Source organism: Eurosta solidaginis, chromosome 3 (assembly GCF_040869045.1).
Source record: "Eurosta solidaginis isolate ZX-2024a chromosome 3, ASM4086904v1, whole genome shotgun sequence".
Lineage (NCBI taxonomy): Eukaryota > Metazoa > Arthropoda > Insecta > Diptera > Tephritidae > Eurosta > Eurosta solidaginis.
In genome coordinates this window covers 185,303,433-185,320,213 of record NC_090321.1, presented here as the reverse complement: position 1 = coordinate 185,320,213, position 16,781 = coordinate 185,303,433, and the positions used below count along the sequence as shown (strand labels likewise).

The 16,781-nt window shown below is 38.9% G+C and overlaps 1 protein-coding gene across 1 annotated transcript; it reads right to left on the bottom strand.

Annotated features, from left to right (window-relative positions):
- Positions 1 to 2,432: 2,432 nt before the first annotated feature.
- Positions 2,433 to 16,080, bottom strand: LOC137246065 (probable WRKY transcription factor protein 1). The gene is made up of 6 exons (XM_067777165.1): positions 15,612 to 16,080; positions 12,870 to 15,563; positions 11,826 to 12,800; positions 11,558 to 11,762; positions 3,445 to 3,610; positions 2,433 to 3,354 (listed from the first exon to the last, which is right to left on the bottom strand). The coding sequence occupies exons 1-6, from the start codon at positions 16,078 to 16,080 to the stop codon at positions 2,608 to 2,610; spliced, it is 5,256 nt and encodes a 1,751-aa protein (XP_067633266.1). The 3' UTR covers positions 2,433 to 2,607.
- Between the last annotated feature and the right edge of the window lie 701 nt (positions 16,081 to 16,781).

Below are 16,781 nucleotides of genomic sequence, written 5' to 3'. Positions count from 1 at the left end.
TTATAGTCATGACACGACTGATGGATGCTGAGAGGGAGCGCAGAGATATGCGCAGGCGAAGCAGTGGCGACTAAATTGACACTCAGAGCAAACAGCGGGAACCTGGACGCAGGGACAACAGTAGCCTCTTAGAAAATGAGAAATGTGGAACGCCACTCTTAAGTAATACGAATGTGGTACCGGCGGGGGTGACGGTTCCAAAACAGGGCTGTGTATTGGTCTACGGACACACGGTTGCTGCGAGGGCAGCAATTATGGTGCATCAGGCATTCTTCAGCCCTCCCGCAAAAAAAGGGATGGTAGCGCAATATATAGCTTCTCCAAAATATTTGGCAACCACACCTATCCGTGGCGAATCCTGTTTCTTTAGCAGCTGAGGCTTGGGCGACCGCAAGTTCCTCTGGTAAGTAGAGGGTGGGGGGTCTGATGGCCTAGAAGGCTCAATGTGAAAATGTAGGGAAGTGTTGTATGGAACCGAGGGAACGAAGTCGTAGATGAGTTTCGAAAAAATGCCTAGTTATGCCAGTCAACAGTGTAACGAGCTTTGTCGACTTCTAGGTAACCTTAAAGGCATTAGAATCTAACGTGAAAAGGGAGAAACAAAGAATAAACCTTCTCAATCTCCCTGTTAATCTTCAAAATTAAACGACTTTTTTTCCTATAAAAACACAGCCGTAAGGACATTGAAAGCTCGCCATAACATTAATTTCAAACTCTCTGTCTTCAATATAGCTGTGCCGAGGGACCCAGAAAATGATGATATTGAGATACCTTATGGACGCTAGCGAGGCTCGACATCTCTACACGATATCCGACTTTATCAAGTTAGTTTCGAATGCCTTAATGACGACTAGGCTGTCGACAAAAAATTTACATAAGTGTCTGCGACTATACTACTGAAGGACTATACTCTCTTTACGTAGTATAACTGCTCCCCCTAAGACATAGACCCCGGCTGAAAAGTACTACATCAGTTAGGAAGTCGATACGACTGTTTTACTTGCAGATGTTTGTAGTTACAGGTCCCTCTTCCATTTTCTACCCGTTGGTATATATTGTAATGCTCATCCGTATAGGCCCTCCTCCTCTTCCTCTTTCAAATGATATCTTATGTTATGCAGCTGAAGCAGGCGACCACCGTCATACATTTGGTCGTTGTCGAACGTTTGGTAAAAAATTACATTTAACGTTTCAGCAGATGCGCTGCTGACTGTGCCTAATATTCCCAGGCTTTGCACCTTCCCAATCCTCTTTTGATGGACGATATGCAATGACAGTCCCCAGTTCCTCCCGAAAGCCGATTATCAGATGTAAAATACTGCAAAGCTACCTTTGATCTCAGCTCAAGGTCCCTACTCCAAAAATTATTTGGCTTCAGAGGAGAGATTTATTGTTGTGCTGTTTCGCCTTGGTAATTTGAAGCGGGGAATTTTTCTTTGCTTATGAACAGGTCATAGCAGCCACCTTGGTGTGGTAGTAGCGCGTTCTACCTACCACACCAAAAATCCTGGGTTCGCAAAACATTAGATACAAACCTCTTAACTTAAATACAGGCTAAGATGTGGATCAAGATATGCCGAAAATCCATTTGTAGAAGTGCAGTGTATTGTATTTTGATACGCCCATACACGGACTCAACAATATGAGACATTAACGAGACCTGCATAACTCGACGCGTAAGACGATATGAGTACTCGATATTGTGCCAACGTACTCGATATCAAAGGAACTATTTGTACGAGGTAATCAACGAAAAATACTCGGTACATGAGCAAAGTACTCGAGTATGTACTCATAGCTACTCGTATCGAAACAACATTCCCCCTTGCCTAGCATGTTTAATAAAAAAAAAAACAGATTATCAATTAATGTTTTTAGTACCTGGGCGATCGAGCTTTGCTCGGCAATCTTCGAGTATGCCGCATAACATACATTGTTCTACATGTCATCATTAATCAAACTCTAATTTTTTATATGTACATATATTATGAAAATTAAATCGAATCATGTGTAAGATTTTTTTACGAAGATTTTTAACTTTAATATTCTCCTTTAAAGCTTTAATAGAATATGAGTAAGTAGAGTACTATTTCGTCTAACTACCGCAACCCTAAGTGGCAACCCTACTCAAAAATGTTGGTATTGTAATGGGCAGTGAACTACCTTCCGTTTGATACCCATATCGGCATATCTCATACAATTTTTTTTAATTTCGAATAGTTGGCAACCTTGTGAAACATTCTGAGTGGCAACACCTAGGTAGAAAGTCTTAGATGGTGATACATTATCTCTGCGCCAAATTTCATTTAAATCGCTTGGAAACGTTCCCGAGATCGTTCGGCTATACAAACATACAAATATACGAATATACAAGAATTGCTTGTTTAAAGTTATAAGATATACGTATATATGTAAATATATGAAGACCAGAAACTGCACATACAAAAATAAAAAGAATAATAAATATCAATTCACAAATAGCAAATGTAGAATAAAAATAAAATATTTATAAAAATACAATTATTTTTAACTTGGCACACATTAAAAGTTTGCATTGACAACACGCGCTTTTTAGCACACTAACAAATCAACGCTATCATCCCCCTCTCAATAGTAGTCATCGGTTATTCCTTCGGCTTCTTTTATTTCTTTCTCTTCCATTATCTCAGATGCTTTGAGCAAACGCAAAAATTCAGGCGTATACGATAAATTGAAAGCTTTTACAAATTCCTTGTCATCTTCCTCCTCAGCTACGAGTTTTTTTACCAATTCACGCTGCCAACGCGTTTGCGCATCCGTATCTGCATCCTCTCCTTCATTATTTGTTTTTTGATGAAGTTGCTGCACTTGTTGTTGCTCTTGTTCTGATTGCAATGATTGTTCTTGCTCAGTTTTTTGTTGGCCTTTATTTGTTTGTTGTTCTTGTGCTGATTGTTGCATTTGTTCGCGTTTTCTTTGGGTTTGGTCTTCTTTAATCGTTTCTAAAAAATTTAGATTCTCTTGCAGATTATCACGCAATCCAACCATTTGTTGTTGCTCCTCGATTGGAAGATCATCATATTGACGTAATAGCTTTTTTACGATACGTGAACGCTCTTCAACAGTATTGGGATCTATGAGACGTATTTCTTTGGCGAATGCATCGAACGGACTCACTTCGACATTCGCTCGTTTCTCACGCACACCTTCCGCTGCATTGCGCTCATAAATTTCTAAAATATTTTCATATAAAACCTTTAGTTCAGGTGGTAGAGGTATACAGGAACGTTGTTGCACTTGATCGTCAATGATAGCACCAATAGCTTCCATAGCCTGCTCAACCATGTCTTCAATGTGATTTATGTCTTCTTTTTGCTTTTGGGTTGAAGTAGGAGGGAGAAATGTGGCAAAATACCTTAAAGTAAAATAGTGAATAATTGAAAACGAAAATTACAGTTATCAGACCATCTTTTCAAAACCCCCCTCGGGAGGCGGAGCTTTCTTCATGGATTGTTGATTACGCTTTAAACTTGCCCATATAGGTTTCATTTGCGGATTACAACGCGCCATATTGAACATCGATTTGACAACTTCTAAAGCGCCTTTACTATTTGCAGCAATTGCGTCGCAGCTGAAGAGAGAAGGAGAGAGAGTGAGACATAGAAAGAGTAATATTTGGTAATATTTTTTTCTTGGAGAAGAGGGGTCCCACATTCCCAGGAAACATTTAGTTGTCAATTAATTTTTAACCGTCTATGAGACATAATCTGCGAGATATACTGCAGCTTTACAGATTTTGATGAAAGCGCATAGCTAGCTAGTTGCTTGAAGGCTCTACTGGCTATTTCCTTTTTTTAAAAAGATGGGTGGAACCTGCGTTCTTTAAATAAGTCTTTGTTAATTTTTCTGTAATCGTTATAATATTAAAAATAAAATAATTAAAAAAAAAATTTTAGTTAAACGTTTTTATTGAAAACAATACAAAAACAAGTAAGGAAGGTTAAGTTCGGGTGTAACCGAACATTACATACTCAGTTGAGAGCTATGGTGACAACATAAGGGAAAATAACCATGTAGGAAAATGAACCGAGGGTAATCCTGGAATGTGTTTGTATGACATGTGTATCAAATGAAAGGCATTAAAGAGTATTTTATGAGGGAGTGGGCCATAGTTCTATAGGTGGACGCCATTTAGGGATATAGCCATAAAGGTGGATCAGGGTTGACTCTAGAATGCGTTTGTACGATATGGGTAACAAATGAAAGGTATTAATGAGTATTTTAAAAGGGCGTGGACCTAAGTACTATAGATGGACGCCTTTTCGAGATATCGCCGTAAAGATGGACAAGGGGTGACTCTAGAATGCGTTTGTACGATATGGGTATCAAATGAAAGGTGTTAATGAGCATTTTGAAAGGGAGTAATCCTTAGTTCCATAGGTGGACGCCTTTTCGAGGTATCGCAATAAAGGTGGACCAGGGGTGACTTTAGAATTTGTTTGTATGATATGGGTATCAAATGAAAGGTGTTAATGATTATTTTAAAAGGGCGTGGGGCTTAGTTCTATAGGTGGACCCCTTTTCGAGATATCGCCATAAAGGTGGGCCAGGGGTGACTCTAGAATTCGTTTGTGCAATATGGGTATCAAACGAAAGGAGTTAATGAGTATTTTAAGAGGGAGTGGGCCTTAGTTCTATAGGTGGACGCATTTTCGAGGTATCGCAATAAAGGTGGACCAGGGGTGACTCTAGACTTTGTTTGTACGATATGGGTATCAAATGAAAGGTGTTAATGAGTATTTTTAAAAGGGAGTGGGCCTTCGTTTTATAGGTGTTCGCCTTTTCGAGATATCGCCATAAAGGTGGACCAGGGGTGACTTTAGAATTTGTTTGTATGATATGGGTATCAAATGAAAGGTGTTAATGATTATTTTAAAAGGGCGTGGGGCTTAGTTCTATAGGTGGACCCCTTTTCGAGATATCGCCATAAAGGTGGGCCAGGGGTGACTCTAGAATTCGTTTGTGCAATATGGGTATCAAACGAAAGGAGTTAATGAGTATTTTAAGAGGGAGTGGGCCTTAGTTCTATAGGTGGACGCATTTTCGAGGTATCGCAATAAAGGTGGACCAGGGGTGACTCTAGACTTTGTTTGTACGATATGGGTATCAAATTAAAGGTATTAATGTGAGTTTTAAAAGGGAGTGGTGGTAGTTGTATATGTGAAGGCGTTTTCCAGATATCGACCAAAATGTGGACCAGGGTGACCCAGAACATCATCTGTTGGATACCGCTAATTTATTTATATATGTAATACCTGCCAAGATTTTAAGGGTTTTTTATTTCGCCCTGCAGAAGTTTTTCATTTTCTTCTACTTAATATGGTAGGTGTCACAACCATTTTATAAAGTTTTTTCTAAAGTTATATTTCGCGTCAATAAAACAATCCAATTACCTTACCATATTTCATCCCTTTTTTCGTATTTGGTATAGAATTATGGCATTTTTTTCATTTTTCGTAATTTTCGATATGGAAAAAGTGGGCGTGGTCATAGTCGGATTTCGTTCATTTTTCATACCAAGATAAAGTGAGTTCAGATAAGTACGTGAACTGAGTTTAGTAAAGATATATCGATTTTTGCTCAAGTTATCGTGTTAACGGCCATACGGAAGGACAGACGGACGACTGTGTATAAAAACTGGGCGTGGCATCAACCGATTTCGCCCATTTTCACAGAAAACAATTAACGCCATAAAATCTATGCCTCTACCAAATTACAAAATGATTGGTTAATTTTTGTTCGACTTATGGCGTTAAAAGTATCCTAGACAAATTAAATGATCATCATGATACCTTCAACGAATGCCAAATTACAGCTTGCAAAATTTTAAATTACCTTCTTTTAAAAGTGGGCGGTGCCACGCCCATTGTCCAAAATTTTACTAATTTTCTATTTTGCGTCATAAGTTCAACTCATCTACCAAGTTTCGTCGCTTTATCGGTATTTTGTAATGAATTATCGCACTTTTTCGGTTTTTCGAAATTTTCGATATCGAAAAAGTGGGCGTGGTTATAGTCCGATATCGTTCATTTTAAATAGCGATCTGAGATGAGTGCTCAGGAACCTACATACCAAATTTGATCAAGATTCCTCAAAATTTACTCAAGTTATCGTGTTAACGGACGGACGGACGGACGGACGGACGGACATGGCTCAATCAAATTTTTTTTCGATCCTGATTATTTTGATATATGGAAGTCTATATCTATCTCGATTCCTATATATATGTACAACCAACCGTTATCCAATCAAACTTAATATACTCTGTGAGCTCTGCTCAACTGAGTATAACAATACTTTCTAATAATAATAATACTAAAAGCTAGAAAATAATTAGGTAGGTCCTAGGTACTAGCTAGGTACTACCTGGTAAGGACGGACCAAAACCTTTAGCCATGAGACGTGTGCTCGTCTTTAGTTTAATCTCATCCATTGCGTTAAAAGCCGAACTGCGCTTCCAGGCCATCTTCAACTTTTTTGATTCTTCATTGTTATCATTACTGCGCGCCTTACTCTTACGCGGTTCCGATTGTTCTTGTTCCATTTTCGAAAGCTTATAGTCGGCTTCATGTGAGAGGTCATTGCGCCCTAAATCGAATTGATCATTCTCTATACTTTTCACAGGTCGCTTTCTATTCTTGTATGTATTATGTGTTCCAAATATGAGCCAAATCGGACCACAAATACGATTTTTGTGAATATCTCGATCCTTGCACCACCTAGCGGCGATTTTTTTTCGTAGGTCGATTCCCATTCTTGTATGTATTATGTGTTCCAAATATGAGCCAAATCGGACTACAAATACGATTTTTGTGAATATCTCGATTTTTGCGCCACCTAGCGGCGATTTTTTTCATAGGTCGCATTATATTCTTGTATGCATTATGTGTCCAAATATGAGCCAAATCGGACCACAAATACGATTTTTGTGAATATCTCGATCCTTGCGCCACCTAGCGGCGATTTTTTTCATAGGTCACTTTCCATTCTTGTATGTATTACGTGTTCCAAATATGAGCCAGATCAGATCACAAATACGATTTTTGTGAATATCTCGATTCTTGTGCCACCTAGCGGTGATTTTTTTTCATAGGTCGCATTATATTCTTGTATGCATTATGTGTCCAAATATGAGCCAAATCGGACCACAAATACGATTTTTGTGAATATCTCGATCCTTGCGCCACCTAGCGGCGATTTTTTTCATAGGTCACTTTCTACTCATGTATGTATTATGTGTTCCAAATATGGACCAGATCGGGCCACAAATACGATTTTTTTGAATATCTCGATCTTTGCGCCACCCAGCGGCGATTTTTTATACTCAGTTGAGCAGAGCTCACAGAGTATATTAAGTTTGATTGGATAACGGTTGGTTGTACATATATGAAGGAATCGAGATAGATATAGACTTCCATATATCAAAATAATCAGGATCGAAAAAAAATTTGATTGAGCCATGTCCGTCCGTCCGTCCGTCCGTCCGTTAACACGATAACTTGAGTAAATTTCGGGGTATCTTGATGAAATTTGTTATGTAGATTCCTGAGCACTCATCTCAGATCGCTATTTAAAATGAACGATATCGGACTATAACCATGCCCACTTTTTCGATATCGAAAATTTCGAAAAACCGAAAAAGTGCGATAATTCATTACAAAAGACAGGTAAAGCGACGAAACTTGGTAGATGAGTTGAACATATGACGCAGAATATAAAATTAGTAAAATTTTGGACAATGGGCGTGGCACCGCCCACTTTTAAAAGAAGGTAATTTAGAAGTTTTGCAAGCTGTAATTTGGCAGTTGTTGAAGATATCATGATGAACTTTGGCAGGAACGTTACTGCTATTACTATATGTACGCTTAATAAAAATTAGCAAAATCGGAGAAGGACCACGCCTACTTTTAAAAAAAAAATTTTTTTAAAGTAAAATTTTAACAAAAAATTTAATATCTTTACAGTATATAAGTAAATTATGTCAACATTCAACTCCAGTAATGATGGGGTGCAACAAAATACAAAAATAAAAGAAAATTTCAAAATGGGCGTGGCTCCGCCCTTTTTTATTTAATTTGTCTAGGATACTTTTAACGCCATAATTCGAACAAACATTAACCAATCCTTTTGAAATTTGGTAGGGGCATAGATTTTATGACGTTAAATGTTTTCTGTGAAAATGGGCGAAATCCGTTGATGCCACGCCCAGTTTTTATACACAGTCGTCCGTCTGTCCTTCCGTATGGCCGTTAACACGATAACTTGAGCAAAAATCGGCATATCTTTAATGAACTTAGTTCACATGCTTACTTGAACTCACTTTATCTTGGTATGAAAAATGAACGAAATCCGACTATGACCACGCCCACTTTTTCGATATCGAAAATTACGAAAAATGAAAAAAATGCCATAATTCTATACCAAATACGAAAAAAGGGATGAAACATGGTAAGGTAATTGGATTGTTTTATTGACGGGAAATATAACTTTAGAAAAAACTTTATAAAATGGTTGTGACACCTACCATATTAAGTAGAAGAAAATGAAAAAGTTCTGCAGGGCGAAATAAAAAACCCTTAAAATCTTGGCAGGTACTACATATATAAATAAATTAGCGGTATCCAACAGATGATGTTCTGGGTCACCCTGGTCCACATTTTGGTCGATATCTGGAAAATGCCTTCACATATACAACTACCACCACTCCCTTTTAAAACTCTCATTAATACCTTCAATTTGATACCCATATCGTACAAACTTATTCTAGAGTCACCCCTGGTCCACCTTTATGGCGATATCTCGAAAAGGCGTCCACCTATAGAACTAAGTCCCACACCCTTTTAAAATACTCATTAACACCTTTCATTTGATTCCCATATTGTACAAACAAATTCTAGGGTCACCCCTGGTCCACCTTTATGGCGATATCTCGAAACGGCGTCCACCTATGGAACTAAGGATTACTCCCTTTTAAAATACTCATTAACACCTTTCATTTGATACCCATATCGTACAAACGCATTCTAGAGTCACTCCTGGTCCACCTTTATGGCGATATCTCGAAACGGCGTCCACCTATGGAACTAAGGATTACTCCCTTTTAAAATACTCATTAACACCTTTCATTTGATACCCATATCGTACAAACGCATTCTAGAGTCAACCCTGATCCACCTTTATGGCTATATCCCTAAATGGCGTCCACCTATAGAACTATGGCCCACTCCCTCATAAAATACTCTTTAATGCCTTTCATTTGATACACATGTCATACAAACATATTCCAGGGTTTCCCTCGGTTCATTTTCCTACATGGTTATTTTCCCTTATGTTGTCACCGTAGCTCTCAACTGAGTATGTAATGTTCGGTTACACCCGAACTTAACCTTCCTTACTTGTTTTTTCATAGGTTGCTTTCTATTCTTGTATGTATTGTGAGTACCAAATATGAGCCAAATCGGACCACAAATACGATTTTTGTGAATATCTCGATCCTTGCGCCACCTAGCTGCGATTTTTTTTCGTAGGTCGCTTCCCATTCTTGTATGTATTATGTGTTCCAAATATGGACCAAATCGGGCCACAAATACGATTTTTTTGAATATCTCGATCTTTGCGCCACCCAGCGGCGATTTTTTTTTTCATAGGTTGCTTTCTATTCTTGTATGTATTGTGAGTACCAAATATGAGCCCAATCGGACCACAAATACGATTTTTGTGAATATCTCGATCCTTGCACCACCTAGCGGCGATTTTTTTCGTAGGTCGCTTCCCATTCTTGTATGTATTATGTGTTCCAAATATGAGCCAAATCGGACCACAAATACGATTTTTGTGAATATCTCGATCCTTGCGCCACCTAGCGGCGATTTTTTTCATAGGTCACTTTCCATTCTTGTATGTATTATGTGTTCCAAATATGAGCCAGATCAGATCACAAATACAATTTTTGTGAATATCTCGATTCTTGCGCCACCTAGCGGCGATTTTTTTTTTCATAGGTCGCATTATATTCTTGTATGCATTACGTGTCCAAATATGAGCCAAATCGGACCACAAATACGATTTTTGCGAATATCTCGATCCTTGCGCCACCTAGCGGCGATCTTTTTTTTCTTATTATTGCATTGTCATCGGGTTCTGAACTATATTCCCAGTTTCAAGCTTGTAGCTTATCGGGAAGTTACTTAAATTTCAATTACAAAATTCGTGCTAGCCAGCCAACCAGCCATCAAACCAGCCAAACCAGCCTGTCAAGTCAAGCTAAATAAAACCGTTTAAAAACATTGACTTTGATCAATGATATTATTATAAGTAGATAAAAGCTTCAGCAATTTTTTATAACTTGGCAGTGCTACCCTTCCCCTTCCGTTTCCTTCAGCATCAACCATTCTTATTTGCATACCTCTTCGTGTTCTTTTCGAGCCTATATCGGGATTGTTTGGCGATCACGTCGGGACTACATCGCGGCCATTTCGGTATCGTTTCCTGACTGTCTTTGTATCATATCGTAATTGTTTTTGAGATGGTTTCGAAACGAAACCGGGGGACAATTTTCGGGATTTCAGGGATGATTTTAGGGATGTTTCCGTATCATGTCGGAATTGTTTTCAGCAGCATTTTAAGACTTTTCTGGAAGACATCCGACCACTTTCAGGATAATTGGCACTTTTTCGAGATTTTGGTGATGTTTCATTTTAATATGGCGGGATCACGAATTTTCGGTATGATTTTTAGAATATTTTCGGGACCGTTTCGGTATTGTATTTGGAATCACTTCGGGATAGTTTTGGGATTGTTTTGGGAATTGTTTTCAGAATAATTTCAAGAGTGGTTCAGGAATCTGTTTGTCAGTTCGAGATTAATCCGAGACAAATTTGGGACAATTTCATGACTATTTTTGGGATCATTTCGTAATTTTTTTTTGGGATAATTTCATGAGCGAAGTGGCATTGTTGTCGCCATCTTTCGGAAAGACAATTTCGGGAATTTTTCGCGATTGCTTTAGTGTGATTTCTGAATCGTTTTAACATTTGGGGCCCATTTTACAAATTCGGAACTTTTTTGAGATTGATTTTGGGATAATTCCGTCTCTATTCGCGGATTTTAAGGTATCAACTCAGCGCGAATTTCAGACTGTTTCAGAATTTTTTTGTGGGATCAGCCCGATACTATACTCATATCGTTACGGTATCAATTTAGGGATTATTTCGGAATTATCCGGGATGTTTAAGCATTTTTTTCGGGCTTTTTTTCAGGTTGTTTACATAAGTATCTCGCCCCTTCTTCCTGGAAACACTTTTTTTCTTCAAATGAAGACCAAGAATGTTTTGTATAAAAATCTTACACAAGGCCTAAGCAATGTTGCAAAATTGGGCAGTGCAAAACGTTTATGTCAGTACAGCTTTAATTTTCAACTCCACAAATTTTAGGTTTTGTTTTCTCAGTTCGGACGAAGCTGAAGGCAAAGCAAGTGTATTTTAAATCCAGTACCTCGTTTATGTATTCTTACACTCACCTCACTTTCGGCTTCGGACACTTGCGTTTCGTTGCCACGCGCTTAAATTCCTCGAATTGTGGAAAAGTAATACCCCTCCGTTCACGATCTTCACCTTGTACCTTAAACGTACCATTACCAAAAAAGTGTTTTGCTTTCTGATCGCCCATAACGCTAGCATTAATGGTTATATTCAATTTCATTGGTTTTTGATCACCTCCCAAGCCTGCTGGGTGATACGAAAGAGGTTGAATTTCAATAATCATATTAATTACTTTACTATTGATACCGCATTTGCCGCCATGTGGTACGAGACCGTTCCCGCTGCCGCCTATGCCAAAAGTGCCGGTATCGCCACCATCTTTGTCATTTCCACTTTTTCTCTCATTATCTCCATTTCTGCATCCAAGCGTGTTTTTTTCTTGTACATCACCACTCTCACTATCACACAGCATACCACCATTAATGTTTGGTTTTTGGCCACCTCCAATCTGGTTCCCAACACCCTGCATGCCACCTCCTAGCATACTACCTCCCTGTCTGTTACCTCCTTGAATACCATACCCATATTTTCCCACACTTTTCCCATCGTTTCCCTGCCTTTCATTTTCTCTAACCTCACCACCAGAGCGGCTAGTCTCTAAAATATCTTTCCCAGTACAGTTTACATTAAAATCCTTACTTATTGAATTATCAGAACCCGCACTATTTTGGCTACCGTCTCCAGCCACGTTAGATTGCTGCTGCACAGACTTGAGAAAGCTCTCCAACGTATTAAATGCTGTACAGTTAAGTAACTGATCATTTACTTTTAGCACTAAACCTTTCTCATCTGTCTTACTGTTGGTATTGTTGTTATTACGATCAATCTTATTTTTGCTAAACCAGCTTAATGATGTATCATCACCATTATTATAGTCTTCATCTTCTTCGGAGCTCTCTCTTGGGTTTATCACACCCGCTGAACTCATTTTTTTCGGTTCATCTTTGCGTTCAATGCTTTTGATAGCTCCATCTTCAATTTTTATTGTCAACGCAGTACGTTGCTCATTTGGTTCATTTTTACTCTCAATATCTTCATCGTTTCTCTGATTACTCTTTTCTTGCTTATCATTTTTATTGTTATCCTCTTCCCAATAATCGTGTCCATACCAAAGATTATCAATGGGCATGCCATCGAAATGGTGCGCATTCTGATCAGATTGTTTAAGATTGTCAAACACTTGATCGCCAAACTGACTAACAGAGCTTTCGAACTCACTGCCTTTATTTCTGTCTTGCTCTCGCTCTCGTTGACGCTCACGCTCGCGCTGCCGGTCGTATTCGCGCTCACGCTCACGTCCACGGTTGCGCTGCGAAATTCTTCGCAAACGCTCCATTAAATTTTCATAGTTGTCATTTGTCTCCGCATTGATGGCGCGCGCTCTTTCGCTATTTCTTCGGTAAGCAGCTTGCACATTGTTCATTGCTCGTCTATCTGCCGCTATTACTGCGGCATCGTTGAGCGTTTCGCTTTGCTCGTCGTCGAACGCATGCTCTTCGTATGCAGACATAGGAATAGCGTTTCGCCTTTCAGCTAACAACAATGGTGTATTTAATATTTTCCGATTATTGTTGCTATTGTTATCGTCGATGTCGTCTACAATGTGCGCCGCCCGCTTGTCCACCAAATGATCTTTGTTATTTCCCTCTATCTTTTCGCATCGCGTAGTTTTCTTAGCGTCCTCCTTTTCTTTTTCATGTACATTTTGTTTGTCTTTTTTTCTTCCTTTAACATTTTCAATCTGTTCTGTTTTCGCCTTTTCTTGTTTTTCTTCACCCCCTTTAGCCTGCGCTGCTTCTCTTTTTAAGCGTTTTTTGCTCTTGCTGTTGAGCCATCGACGCTTTCTTTCAAACCGATTTATAATATGAAGACTATCGCCATCGTATATCTCTTTGGTAGCACTGGTGTCTCTGCGGTTTCGTCGCAATATCTTCTGTTGAAGGGGTTCGCTACCACTTTTTTCTATTTTCGATTTTAAAAATGTATTAGCATTTCTCTTGGCCCTTCCAGCACTTTTTTCCGTTTCGTGGCCTGTATTTGTAGCTTCAGCAAATTCTCTCTTCGGTTCCGACTTAATTAAAGCCATGACAGCTACTCCATTTGTGTCTTCTTCCTTTACAGCTGTATTTTTCGCATTCTTATTACCTACATCTACGCGTTTTACGCGTCGCTTTGCTACGTTGGAGCCGCTTGTGTCTTGTTTTAAACTCATTTTATCCTTTTGCTCGCCGCTTTCTTTCTCACGCGCATCTCTCACAACACCACTACTCTTCGTATCAAGCGAACGTTTGGTCTTTTCTGCCATATTTTCATCTTCTTCCTGTAATTCACTATCGTCCAGCTCTTGTGCATCATCCATGTCATTGCCATTTTCAATATCGACTACATCCGAAGCTCTTGCATCTGCTGGCGAATCCTCTTCACTACCCAATGCTGCTGGCGAAGGTTCTTCTTCATTCAAAATGGGCGTTTCCATCGGCAATATATTTTTTGGTCGTAGCTTGCTTAAATATATCAAGTCGAAAGCTTCATCATCTTTCGAGTCTGCATATTTTGCAGGCTCATTAATTCGTCTCTTTCTCAGCACACTATAGGTAGGTCCAAATAACAAATTATCGTCAGACTTTTCTTTATCCTCTTTAACCGATTTCACTTCTTTCTCTTCTTTCGGTGCATCATCTTCGCCTTCATGTATAAGTCTTGTAAGAGCACGTTCTTCAGCACCCTCAATATTTTTCAACCGTTCCAACCAATCAAGCTCATCCTCGGACAACAGCGAATGATGTCTATAAAAGCCTGCCATTCCGAGCTCGTTACCTGCATCGAAATTTTTCTCCAATTTTTTCACAGCATCGTCCAGCTGTAACTCATTTTGTGTCTCAGTAAGCGCGTAGCTTGGTAACGACGGACCCAAACCTTTAGCCATCAGACGTGTGCTCGTCTTCAGTTTAATCTCATCCATTGGGTTAAAAGCCGAACTGCGCTTCCAGGGTATCTTCAACTTTTTTGATTCTTCGTTGTTATCATTACTGCGCGCTTTATTCTTACGCGGTTCCGATTGTTCTTGTTCCATTTTCGAAAGCTTATAGTCGGCTTCGTGTGAGAGGTCATTGCGCCCTAAATCGAATTGGTCATTCACTATACTTGGAAAATGTATATTCTCAATAGTTTTTTCATAGCTTATAGGCTCGTCATCATCCCCATTCGATTTTGCACGTTCAAAGTCTTCCATTGAGGATTCAAAGTCTAAACGAAAATGCGGAAAATGTATCTTTTCCATCATTCTATGCATTTCCGGATCGAATCTCTTTTCATTCAGTTCCTCGAATGCGTTTTCTTTGGTATTTTGTTGCATTTGCATAGCATTGCGGTACGTATTGGCTTCGAGTAGTAGATTGGTATCTAAATTGCTGTTTGACAAACTTTCACGATCTTGTGGTGTATTATGGAATCCCGAAGTTATGTCGAGATACGATGTATCTGGTTTTGTGCGCGCAATATCGCTTGAAAGCGGTTTACAGCTAACGTACGCCTTGTGAAATGAAGCTGGACCATTCAAACCTATATTTGTAGGGTCATTATTAAATCTTCCACTGTCTCTGAAACTCTCCATACCCGCATTCAAACCTGTGTTTGTATGATAATTACTAATTTTTCCATTGCCCCTTAAATTGTCCATAGATTTGAAATTGGAAAATGAGGGCGTATAGGATGATGAAATGGTATCATCTTTGTTATAGTTCACGCCAGAGTTGAAAGCATTTTTAGCCCCAAAATTGGATTTCTGATTATAATTCGTTAAGTAGCTGCGATCCTTGTTCGAAAAATCAAAATTGTTGTAGAAATTTCTGTCTTTGCTATTCTTATTGGAATTGCTATAACTATTCGATGAGTCCTTGCCTTTATTTGTATTCTTTTCTTTTTCCTCACCTTTGCTGCTAGTCTTATCTGTATATAGCTTGCCTTCTTTACTCTCTTTATTCTCTGAAAATGTATCCTTATACCGATTATTCGAACCCTTCGCATTTCCACTAGACTTTTGCAGCTCAGCATCAAATTTCATGTTCCTATTACTATTATGAAAACTATTTAGCAATTGTCTATGTAAATTTTGAAAACGTGAATTGGCGCGTACTAACTCATTTAGCTGATCGTTAACATTCATTTTGTAGTCGTCATTTCGATTTTCATATTTAATGGCACGTCCCTCCAGCGGATGCATCAAATCATTGTCCATATCGTGCGTCCCATGTTCCAAATTCAAGTTAAGATCATAATCAGAATTATTGATAAGATCATCTATGGCTTGGCGTCGTTCGCGCTGCAACTCGGCTTTACCGTTTATTGCTGGCGTATCATCGTCAATTTTGTCCAAAGCATTCGCAGCATCGTCTAGAGTTTGTTTGAAGTGCACCAGCGCGTCGCCAATAGCGGCTTGTGTGCTTTGAAATTGTGCGCCGATTGTTAGTACAAAGAAGAAAATCGCGTACGAAAATTTCATTTCTTCTTTTGCGCATTAAAAAAACAAAAAACTGTTGTCAATTTAATTTCTATTTATTTTGTATTTATTTTCCCTCACTTTTTTATTTCATTTCTTTTTTGAAAAGATGTCACAAAGAAAATAGTATGTGATTTTTGGGTTGCAGTATAAATATTTTTAATCTTTTTGGCAATAAAGTTGGAGATGGCATTTTAGAGGAATATGAACTCGTGATCATTTCTCAAAACATTCAAAACTAAAAGGCTTCCTATGATGACCGAAGTCGTAATCAATTTCTTGTGGACTTTAAAATATGTATGATATAGGTTAGGTGGTAGCTGCCCTGATAGGGAAAGCTCGCTAGTACATCATGAAGGTCCTTTGTGATACCACATACAGTAAAATAACGGTGACACGGCGACGTAGATATAGCGGATCTCAACCTTGGATAAATTCTCGAGAGATCCAAATGAGTCGCGATCGAAGTACTTTCGATTAGTTTTGGCAAAATCTGGGCAATCAAGCATAAAGTGATTTGATGCTTCCACCTCATCATCCTCCATACAGCTGCAGCAGGATGGAGTTTCCAATATATTGAGACGTACCGCATGGATACCCATGGAGCAGTGCCCTGTCAAAAGCCCAATGACCATTGATAGGTGAGCTTTAGTGAACCCAATTATTTCGGCAGACCTCCTGCTATCCAAATTCGGCCAGAAAGA

Bases quoted from the DNA above. Each gene is read 5' to 3' on its own strand.
- LOC137246065 (XM_067777165.1), bottom strand. From the start codon at position 16,080: ATGAAATTTTCGTACGCGATTTTCTTCTTTGTACTAACAATCGGCGCA. The intron at 11,763-11,825 runs GTATCAATAGTA...ATCACCCAGCAG, and splicing joins ACCACATGGCGGCAAATGCG to GCTTGGGAGGTGATCAAAAA. The intron at 3,611-11,557 runs GTGAGTGTAAGA...TTCTCTCTTCAG, and splicing joins TGTCCGAAGCCGAAAGTGAG to CTGCGACGCAATTGCTGCAA.